Here is an 11,512-nt window from a genome sequence, read left to right as displayed (position 1 = left end):
AAAAAAAAAAAAACTATAAATAAATGACAAATCAGAAATACTCTTATATAAAGCTGCAATATGATAAAGTATTTACCACAATTTAACAGAGAATAGGAACTGCTTTAAAAAGTCAATTAGTTTTTAAGTTACACCACTTATCTTAGTTAATTTCAAGAGTTCTTCATCCAAATGTTATTTATGCACCACAGTCCTTCTTTAGCCAGAACATAAGCGTCCCCAGACTCTAGTGCAGCCTCGGTAAGCACAAATACTGTATGCTTGCATCTGGACTACTGTGTGTTTCCACCGTCTCTGCCTCTCACATTTGGTTCTCCTGCTGGGGTAGTGGGTGTTGGCCTGACCCGGTGCAGCAGAGGCCAGGGCACTGCTCTGTTTCTGGGGCCTGGTTCTAGCCAGGACTGTGCTGTGGATGGGGGAGGGTGGCCTGTGAATGCAGTAGCTACACTTGGCTCAGTGGGCAAGATACTTGCTTCACTGCTTTAGCAAGAACCTCATTACAAATGCGTCCATCATCTCGTCTGTGCATTGCATACAGTTCATCATCACAGGAGAGAAAGGTTTGACCTTCACGGCCTGGCTCAGTTACCTCAGTTAATTATTATTACAACTATGACCAAAACCTTTAGAAAGAAACACAGCCATCTCGTGGGTTACTGGATCAGCCTTCTTCCAGGACGCCAAAGAGCAAAGTGATAAACTGAACATAAAAGCAGTTTGGAAAGTAAGAAGTGGTAGAAGCATGAAAATTACCATTTTTTATTAGTGCCTATTTGAACTCCACTGATGAGCATGTAACAGGAATCAGGTTCTGGACAGAAATACAATCACTAGTGTATTATTACACTAATCACTAGAATACGACTAATGACTACTGGACTCCTCTTGTTAAAATTCTTCCATTACCCACCACCTCCACTAACTTGTCAACATGGTGGGACATGGAGTTTCTGGTGGTAACTCAGAGACATGATTACAGGATCCTGAAATGTCTGAATTATTAAATATGTGTGTGTTGGGCGGGAGGGGAGTGATGCTATGAACAATAAAGTTTACTGTGTTCTTCTCCTTTCAAAAAAAAAAAATTTGCCTAACAAATATTTACTTTGATCAGCTCCACCTCATCATTTACAAAGTTTTTTTTCTTTAAGTTTGGGCATTTTGAACCACCTGACATTGAGAGGCCTCACATTCCCGCCTTTGTTCTGCACATTCTTCCCCGTCTGCTAGGAAGTGACTGCACCGTCAAGCTGCCAAGTGCAGCATCTTCCCCTTCATCTTCGCTTTCTTCTCCAGGATCTGGGATTACCTCCCTTCGCTTTTTGCCTTCCTTTTGCAGTGGTTCACATTCTCCAGGCATATTTTCAAGACCCCTATAACTTAAGTGTCCATTTCCCCTACATTCTTTAGACCTAAACTCATCAAAGTAATGAATTCACTTGCTTTTTACTAGCAATAGCAATGCTTGTTTTTGTTAACCAAATAACTGTTATTTAATGGCCTGGTCTAGTTTTGTGCAGAGTCCTATCCAAAAGAATAAAATAAAGCCAACCCATTTATTCTTCTCAGTAACTTTTCCTTTTGCAATAGTAAACTTTACAACCTTGCCCACTTGCAGAACACCCAGCACAAGTTACCGTTTATCAGAGAAAGTGAGCCAGGGAACATGCTATCCTTTTACTTGGAATCAATCCAGCACTCATTTCTTCAGTTGTTGTGTGCCCAGAGCCACAACCCCTGGGCAATGACCAAAGCCTTATGGTTCCTGGGAGGGCTTAGGTGTCTGAGATGAAAAGTCAGCAAAAGATCTGCCTCTTCCTTCCTTTATAGGTGTTTTTTTGTTTTTTTTTTTTGAGACAGAGTCTCACTTTGTTGCCCTGGGTAAAGTGTCATAGCACCATAGCTCACAGCGACCTCCAAGTCTTTGGGCTTGAGTGATTCTCTTGCCTTAGCCTCCCAAGTAGCTGGGACTACAGGTGCCCACAACGCCCAGCTATTTTTGGAGACAGGGTCTCCCTCTTGCTCAGGTCAGTCTTGCGCTCAGGAAATCCACCTGCCTCAGCCTCCCAGAGTGCTAGGATTACAAGTGTGAGCCACCACACCTTGCAGGTGCTTTTTATATATCAGGGTCTTACTAGACTTTACAGGATGGTTTGAGGGCCCAAGTCCTCTATAAGTAACAGGGCAAGGGCACATGCAAAGATAACCATCGAGGGATTCAAGAGTGTGTGGGTAGCTTTTTCCAAATACATATCCCAGCCTATATACTCTGAAAACTGTGATTCAGTGGACCCAAAATACAGACTGGGCATATTCTTTAAAAAGCCCCAGCAGTAAAAATCACAGACAAGTAAGGGAAATGCACTCAATTTTTAGACAATCCAGCCTCCTTACAAACTCTGGGACCATCATTCTTTCCAATACATAGGTAGAAACAGGCTACCAAGCATAACTGGTGGGAGGCACATCCAGCCGGGGTGTCAATCAAGGGAATTATGTTAATGAAACACCTAAGCAGCTCTTCTATAATCAAAACGTAAAGAGGTGTGCCAGAGAGATGCCAGGCTCTCTGACCATCTAGCAGCCACACCCATTCTGGCAGAACAGGATCTGCTGGTGAACGCTATGTAGTCATTTATAAATATGAGGCTCAAAAAAACCTGAAATGTCATGCTGCTTGTTTAATATTAATCCAGGCCACTGACATCAAATTCCGCCACCTCAGATGCTGTTTATTAAGGCTAATGGACAGAATTATGCTGTCCTATAGTACTTAAAAAAATAATAATAATAAATAAATCTGCTTCTTAAAAAGTTCCCTTATCTGGGTGGCGCTGTGGCTCAAAGGAGTAGGGTGCCGGCCCCATATGCCAGAGGTGGCAGGTTTAAACCCAGCCCCGGCCAAAAACTGCCAAAAAAAAAAAAAAAAAAAGTTCCCTTATCTATTGCATACTAGAAATCAGACCCTTTATGCATAATTAATAGAGATTGCCATGATACAGACATGAAGACACAGTGCTCTGTGCCCTAAAGGCAGTGACTGTATCAATTCAGAATATGGTGAAGAGAGAACCTCTGAACAATCCAAAGACTGGTCCACAATTCCAACCAGCAATTCTGAAGTCTGAAAAACTTTGAAAAATACAAGTTTTTCCGTAGGTTTACTACCTAAATTCACTTGGCAGCAAAACCTGACCTGAACTGCCATTAGTCTATTTATAGCCTTTATCACACTTGGTATTAACACTCACGTTTAGTTGTAGACACAGTAGTGTTTGATTAGAGAGCTGTTCGGGCCCCACTGAAGGTATTATGCAACACACAGTTCATGCACCTTATTACTCCTTTCAAATCCAAACATTTCTGAACTGTAAAACATATCTTTCACTATGGGTTTTGAAAAGGGATAGTGAACCTCTATTATCTCCCCTAAAAATAAAATTCTTACCAGGTCCTGCATCTATAGACTTTATCTGTTTGCCATTTTCCAAGTCCCAGAGCCGAATATGAGCATCAAGAGAACTGGATGCAGCAATGGGCAGGGTGTTGCTGATGTCCACAGACACTACCCCCAGCTGATGTCCCTCCAGACTCCATTGTAGGTCCAGCTTGTCATCACGCCTTCAACAGGGGACAGAGAAATGGATTTCTTCACACACAATCCTATACCTGGCATCTGAAATTCTGGGTCCCTGTGACTATGTGTTACCAATAGATATGAAATACAGAATTAGAGAAGAATTGATGAGCTATTGAACAATAAATGTTGCCAGAATTTTACTTGGGAACTTTTTAATACTAATATATTGCTGTTAGCTTTCTTGCCTAGGAAAAAGTTAATATTTCCTAATGGCAACCTGAGAGCCCAGCAGCAAAATCTTTGCCTCTGATTTTCCAAGTCTCTATGTTAAAGAAGAGGTACTCACCATTTCCATACCTTCACCAGGTCATCCAGGGATCCTGTGACCACTGTCTCAGCAATTTCCTTTTTGTTTGACCCCCAGGCAACTGACCAAATAGCATCATCATGGGCTAGAATGGAAAGTGCTTCATTTAGAAGGTTTTCATGCATGCAACACCAAAATTTAATGGGAAATAAAAGTTGAAAAAAATAAAGTTGAAATATTCTTCAACAACTATGAGGTAAGATCCACCTGTGTCTGCTCTACAATTTTACAAAGCGTTTTCCCATACCACTTTTACTGGAGTTGTGGGGCACACATGAAAACTGGGTGGGAAGGCAGCACCAGAATGAGCCAGGCCTTCAGACCCCAAATCTAACATCTTTTCCTTTAGCATGCTGTCTGCATAAAGCAGTCTAGAGTGGCTACCACTTGATAAAACAAGTAAAACCAATGGAGAACCCTTCTCTCTCCCAAAAGACATAAACTCAGTAAGTGATACACCTTAAAGATCTTTGGAAACTAATAGACAATTCAACTATCAACAGCACAGGTCTAAAAACAAATACCTAATGTAACCTTCATACGTTAAGTTGCCTTTTACCAAAAGTGCCTACGTCTGCTTAATGGGCCAGTTATTACATTACAACAACCTTATGAAAAAGGTACTATTAATACCATCCTCATTTTAAGGCCCAGAGGCTTAGAGGAGCCTAGTAGCTCACTCAAATTATTATTATTCTTACAAAGCTAAGAATAGCTAGGGTTCAAATCCAATCTCCCAATTAATCTTAAATCTAAGTTTGCAAGCTACATTGTTTAGTGGGCCATGCTATTGGGTATGCAGACCTGGTGTGCTTATAAAAATGTGACAAGTGGACATGGAGGCTTTTTGCATGCCTGCCAGCAATTCTCCAGGGTCACTTTCCAAACTGTAAGGGCATTAAATTCATATGCTGTGAGTTATATACAGCATATGGCTTCAATTATAATCTGACCTGACCCAACCCTGTTAACTTGCCACCTGGATGGCATTAACTACACACAATCAGGGGTCCTCAAAATTTTTAAACAGGGGGCCAGTTCACTGTCCCTCAGACTGCTGGAAGGCCGGGCTGTGGGCCCCAGGATAAGTCGGCTGCTAAGCAGGACAGGCAGTGGAGGCAAAAACACCTGGCGGGCTGGATAAATGTTCTAGGCTGGCTGCATGTGACCTGTGGGCCATAGTTTGAGGACGCCTGCGTAGCTGACTGGCATGCCTATGTAGCTTACTAGTCACCCATACTAGCTAACGTGGAAAAATGCTTCAACTTCAGATGACCTAAATATCACCTACTTAAGAGTAGAAGAGATTCTATTAGGCATTCCAGAAATCCTCAGGCTTTCCCTAACTCATCGAGGCTATGGTGAAGAAATGAAAAGTATGAGCAGTTCACTACTCCCTGATGTAAGTGGAGGGATATTACATAAATACTCTAAGGTAAGTCCTGATTTCAGGGCCAGGCTCAAGTTCACCTCCCCAGATGCGCTGGTATTAACAGACTTCTGAGGCTCAAAGCATTTCCTTCTTCTGCCCTGGCAGCTCGGAAATTCAGTTATGTCTTCCTCAAGTGGGAAAACTTTCCTCAGCCTGGAGTTCCCCAGTCTACCATATGACTCCTGCTGCTTCTTTCTAGTTAGTTTTTTAGGGTTTTTACTGTTTGTTTTCAAGTGTACTGCTTTTGGCTGCCTCTGCTAATCTTTTGCATACCTAGTCAGCATTACAAAAAGCTTAAAGAAACCAGGGACAACACAATTTTTCACAGAAGAATTTGTTTGAACAGGCAGACTTCTTACCTTGCTCTTGTTTGAAGAGAATGCTGTACTAAAAAGAAACAGAAGTCACATTAAACCAATGTTCAGATTTCAGGTAACCCACACCCCCAGAGAAGACAGTCATTATGCAGTGTTAGCTACTTCCTCTACTGTCACCCTGATCATTCTGCAAGCTCTTTGGTTCCTATTTACACAGTATTTATACAGTCATACCAGAAAAATGTTCTTAAAATAACTGATACTCTCCTTCTCCTTCCCTACTATTACCCATCTCCAATAAGAGACTAATAGTTTTCTTTTTCTACTCTGATCACCAGAAAGCTTGGAACCCAGTTTGCAGCTTAGTCTTTGCCGTTTTTTTTTTTTTTTTTTTCTTAGAGTCTCAAGCTATCGCCTGGATAGAATGCTGAGACGTCACAGCTCACAGCAAACTCTTGGGCTCAAGTGATTCTCTTGCCTCAGCCTCCCAAGTAGCTAGGACTACAGGTGCCACCACAACACCTGGCTATTTTGTGTTGTTGTTGCAGTTGTCATTGTTGTTTTAGCTGGCCCGTTTGGGTTTGAACCCACCAGCCTCAGTGTATGTGGCCGGTGCCCTATCCACAGGGTTATGGGTGCCTCCCTTAGATTTTGCAGTTGCATAAGACAATACAGCCTGCATAATAACCTGTTAACTTTCTCCTAATATTATTAGAGATGGGGAGGGTCTCTCTATGTTACCAAGGCTGGTCTTGAACTCCTGACCTCAAGTAATCCTCCTGCCTTGGCTTCCCAGAGTGCTACAATTACAGGTGTGAGCCACCATCCCAGCCCTAATCTTATTATAAAAATGTTTCTCCTATCCTATCTCTGGTTCTGATCTTTTGTTTTTGTGTACAAAAGTCTTTTAAGCTTTCTCAATCCCTCTCTAAATTGTGGTAATGACTTAATCTCTCCTCTTAGTGTTTTGCATTTTACTAGTACCACCTAACACTGTGGTGACTAGGTGCCCAGGGTCACCTAGCTCTTTAGGAGCTGGGTAAGAATTAGATGCTAGTTTCTTGACTACATACCTAGACAACCTACTGGACTTGAACTTGCTAGAGACCAAATGATGTTTTCCCCCAACACAAGCCTTACCTGGTTGGTCATTTCCTTAACCAAGGATGAAGGGAAAAAGACCAGACAGCTCTGTGGAAACAACACCAGTGTTTTGGTAAGGAGGTGTCATCATGATAGGAAGCTATAGAAGGTTCTCCTTATTATGGAGTTGTTCTGACATCTTTCTACAGATCAGTCCCTGGGGCCCCATTCATAAGCCCTACTAGGTAATATGGTCTTCTTTTCTTTCCCCCTTTAAACTAACACCTTCCCCCATCCCACAGTTTCTTTTCCCCAAATCTGACTGCAGAGTGACCAGTCTGTCCCTTGCTGCTCTACAGAGAAATGAAACCACAGCCCCTTTTAATTTTAAATACTATTTATTAAAAACTCAACAAACAGCATGGAGGATTCCAAAAGTTTTTACTTTATGGCCTGGTACACTGAGAGGCAGCCTGGTAAAATGACTGCTAACGGTCTGTGGCACAAAAAAGAAGAACTCTTAAAGTAACCTGAGAAATTAAATCTGAAAGTACATTAGGTCTATGTGTAGCTGAGCTGAGTTCCCTGAAGACTTTGCTGCCTTTTGGGAGACATGTGTCTCCTTCTGGCCCTTATGTACATGCCTATTGTCTCTTATAGGCATTTTTGGTTGAGGCCTCTGCCTCAAAGACCACAAAAACACTTTAACTGTTTTGTGTATACTGATTTTGGGTCTACAAATTTAATAAATTTTAGTGAATAGGCTGATTCATAAATACAGAATCCACAAATAATCAGAAAAGATTGTATGTTGAAATATAATTTTATCAAATCTAAATTTGTAATAGCATATGTGCTTACTAACATTATTATATAAGATCTAGCATTGAATCTAGTAACTACCATAATTTCAATGTTGTAATGAGCTTAAACAATATCCTGAGTTATTAAAATATCTGTAATTTCTATTTGTAACAAAGTCATATTGTTAATACTATGGTTTGTTGCCTGTATTCATAATTGAAAAAATGCTAAATTTCAGTTAAGAGGTTAGGGAATACAAGGATGCAATTTTTCTTCTAATCCAAGTTCATGCCCACCTTCCATTGTACTCATGGGCAGTTTAACAGACCATACAGTTAAGGTATCCAGGTTCCAGTTACTTTCTTTAAATGTGAAAACCTACAAAAACTGAAGGTTTACCAAGAAATCAGAAAATCAAACAAACAAATGATTTCTACATAATCCTTGCATATAGAGATACCATTAAGGTGGTAGTGGTTTATTCATTTGTGACCCAAGAACAGGGTAGGAAAGACAGAAAGGAGCTCAAGTCCATTTGGTAAGCACAGTCCTCTGCCTGGTGAAGCACAGGTCTGTCCTATTCCCTGCCAATCTGGGCCTCACATTTAGGAACAGAGAGAAACAAACAAACATACTAACAAACAAAAAGGTAGGAAGGCTTGTAAGAAGCCAACTTCCAACTTCCAAAAAGCCAGTCTCCCCAAGACAAGCATGTGATTCAATGAGCATACATTTTGAGAATGTGCTATGAATCAGGTCCTGTTTTAAGTACTATACATAGATTAGATCACTGAACCCTCATAACCCCATTTAGTAGGTATAGTAGTCCCCCCTTATCCAAGGCTTCACTTTCCACAGTTTCATTTACCAGAGGTCAACCATAGTCCAAAAATATATGAATACAGTACAGTACAATAAGATATTGAGAGAGACCACATTCACATAACTTATATTACTATATAGTCATAATTGTTCTATTTTATGTTGTTTTTAATCTCTTACTGTGCATGAGTACTGTAAATCAGATAATCTGAGTAAAAAATCACATTCATATAACTTTTATTAGAGTATACTGTTATAACTGTTCCAGTTTATCATTGTTCTTACTGTGCCTAACATAAATTAAACTTTAGCAGAGATACATACTGGTATGTACCATATAGGAAAAAGCACAATACAGGTGCTCCTGGACTTACAATGGGGCTACTTCCCAATAAACCCATGGTCCAAAGTTAAAAAACTGTAAGTCAAACCATCTTAAGTCAGGGAACTTTTTTATAAGTACATACAGGGTTCAGTTCTAGCCAAGGTTTTAGGCATCCGCTGGGGGTCTTGGAGTGTATGCTATGGATAAGGGGGAATTACTCCATTCTTACTATCAGCTCCACTTTCCTAGTAAGAAAACTGAGGCTTAGAGAGGTTAAGGGAGCTTCCTCAAGGTTAGTCTGACACTAGAAGGCAGATCCAATCTGTAACCACAGGGCAGCAAGACACCTCTTACTCCAGTCTCATTAAGTTAATTCCATAGGTAATTAGACCACAAAGCCCTCCTGTGCCACTTTCTTTTTTTAAAAAACTTCCCCCTAATTTTCCCAGGCAGAATTCAATGCTCGCTCCCCAGCCTTTCCAACAAACACTATAGATGTCTCTATTAAAATACTTAGGCAAGTCAATAATCCACAATATTATGTAGTAGTTCTAAGTAAAGTGAACCAAGCCTCTGCGTGCACCTGTCCAGTGATGGGGAGCATGCTACCTAAGGGGACAGCCTGGCTCTCCTGGAAAACTTAGGTTAAGATAGTCTTCCTATCTACGGAAAAATGACTTCCCCGCACAGAACCCAGCCTTAATCTCGGGGCTGCACAGAACATTCTCAGGATGCAAAAGGAGGCCACCTACAGGCCTTCCCTCGCCCCTCGAGCCTGGTACACTGAGAGGCAGCCTGGGTAAATGGAGTTATAGAAGTCCTGCTCGGGGCCCTGCGGCCTGGATCATCCCAAAACAAACCTGCTTACAGGCGGCCTCGGGCCCGGCCTCGCTCACTCGCCCTCCGGCCCTGGCAGTCAGCGGCCGCAACGACCACAACCCCGAACCGCTGCGCGCTCCAACTCACCAAGGCCTGCGAGGCAGCACGTCGGACGCCGGGCCGGGCCGGGCCGGGCGCGTCCGCGTCGCACTGAGATGAGCTATAGGGGCGGGGCATCTCGTCCGACCCCGCCCCCAGGGCCCCGGCTCTTGCGGCAGCGCCCTCTGCTGTCGCTGCACCTCGCGCGGGGACGCCCGGAGAAGGATGGGCGGGGAGAGGAGGGAAGAAGCCACGCCCTGCCGGTTTCTCCAGGAGTGGGGTCCCTGGGAACTTGCTTCTAGAAGCAGAGTTTTTGCTTCCGGTAAGTGTGGCTTTAGGCGTTTGAGTTCCAGTTTCTTTTGAACTTTGAGATTGGCGTGAGCTGTTGACTTCTACTAGAGTTCTCTTGCTAAAAAAGAAGTGGAATCGAGCTTTGTCTTTCAGTGAGCAAGTCACGACTCATTAGTATGACGCGTTATCAGTTTAGTAGGTCGTGACCAGCATTTTAAAACAAGATGGAAAGGAGGGCATGTGCCGCATCCTGGGGAGGCTGTCCGACCATTCCCGCTTGCTTGTTGCAGTCCAGGTCTTCCTCTGCGCAGAAAGGAAGACATGTTTGGGGGAGTGAGACGTCTGGGGCTGCCCCTGAAACATTAAACCCTGTTTTGGCTAGTCACAGGTGAAAGTACGGTTTAAAAAATGGGTTTAGAAATTTAAAAAAAAATTACAATAGAAGGTGATAGTATTAGAGTCTGGTCTCGGTGAATGCAACCCCCTGAAGTTATCTCCCCTACGCCCCGTGAACTACCAGCTTTTTCTGGTAGTTCGCAAGATTTCAGAAGACCACTTACAAGTAAACAAACTTTATCTCCTAGGGCTTTTTGAGGAAGCTGTGTGGCCTGAAAATTGTGCGAACACATTCACAAATCTCCCAGGGCCCATTCTCTGATCTTCAGTAATTACCTGAGTGACAACTCTGTCCAGGGAAATTTCATCTAGCCCCAGTGGATACCTCTGTGTCACTGACCTAGAAAGTTTGGGTCCAACTAAGCAGATTTCAAGACTGAATTGTCGAAATTCATTTGTGTCACCCTCGAAGAGTCAAAATATGCTTGTAACCATTCTGGATCTATCTAACCAGAGGGCATGTGTCCTTGGAGCTAAGGAAGAATGTTTATATCAGAACAGGGAGCTCCTCTTCAAACTGTAGGCAATTTTTATATTGATCTAAGTGCTGAGTGGACTCTAGTCCACTCAGGCACATTCCACAAAGCTAAATACACAGTAACTGGCCCTACAGTTGGCTGGGACCAGAGTTGCTTAAGATAAGAAAAGATTTAACATCAGGCCTTCAAAGCAATGGCTTTTAGCAGTGAAATAATGAGTAATCTGCTGCCTTCTTATACAGCTGGTTACACTGGTTTGGGCCAGTCTGCCTCTTCATTTTTGCTAGTGAAGTTTGTGGGTTTGGGAAGTAGACCGAGTAGAGTTTAGTGTGTGACTGAAATAATTGGGCCACTTTTACTTTAATTTTCTGTTAGAAAATTGCTTCAGAAGGCCCCTCCCCCAAAGCCCCTTTCTGCCCTTTAAGTTACAACTCCTCCCTAGCGCAGAGAGTGACCTGCTTACCTCATCACCCTGTTCCAATTTCCCGCTGCCCGCCCCTAATGGCTCTTTCGGCTGGAGGAATAACTCCTTATTGGTTATCCCACCAGCCCGGCACCATTCTAAAACTCCCCTATATAAGAATATGTTTCCCCTATATAAGAATATGTTCCCCCCGTGCCATATCTCTCTCTCTCCTCCCTCTCCCCCCCCCTCCTCCTTCTGCCTTCCTTCCCTACTCCCTCTTTTCTTCCCCACT

The 11,512-nt window shown here is 42.7% G+C and overlaps 1 protein-coding gene across 3 annotated transcripts in view; it reads right to left on the bottom strand.

Moving 5' to 3' along the window:
* The window catches only part of WDR61 (WD repeat domain 61), a 17,375-nt gene extending 7,511 nt beyond the window's left edge, over window positions 1-9,864 (bottom strand). The window contains exons 1-5 of one of the 3 annotated variants that reach the window (XM_023509988.1): window positions 9,591-9,864; window positions 6,837-6,887; window positions 5,739-5,766; window positions 3,927-4,032; window positions 3,449-3,621 (exon numbers count right to left, since the gene is read on the bottom strand). In XM_023509988.1, the coding sequence (XP_023365756.1) occupies window positions 3,449-3,621; window positions 3,927-4,032; window positions 5,739-5,766; window positions 6,837-6,848 (319 nt within the window). In that variant the 5' untranslated portion in view covers window positions 6,849-6,887; window positions 9,591-9,864. The remainder of the gene's footprint in view (window positions 1-3,448; window positions 3,622-3,926; window positions 4,033-5,738; window positions 5,767-6,836; window positions 6,888-9,590) is intronic. The other 2 variants (XM_003784558.2, XM_023509989.1) reach the window with 2 other exon arrangements.
* Window positions 9,865-11,512: the final 1,648 nt, after the last annotated feature.

Source organism: Otolemur garnettii, unplaced genomic scaffold, assembly GCF_000181295.1.
Source record: "Otolemur garnettii isolate 467f Iridium unplaced genomic scaffold, OtoGar3 scaffold00011, whole genome shotgun sequence".
Taxonomy (NCBI): Eukaryota; Metazoa; Chordata; class Mammalia; order Primates; family Galagidae; genus Otolemur; species Otolemur garnettii.
This window is presented reverse-complemented; position numbering and strand designations above follow the sequence as displayed.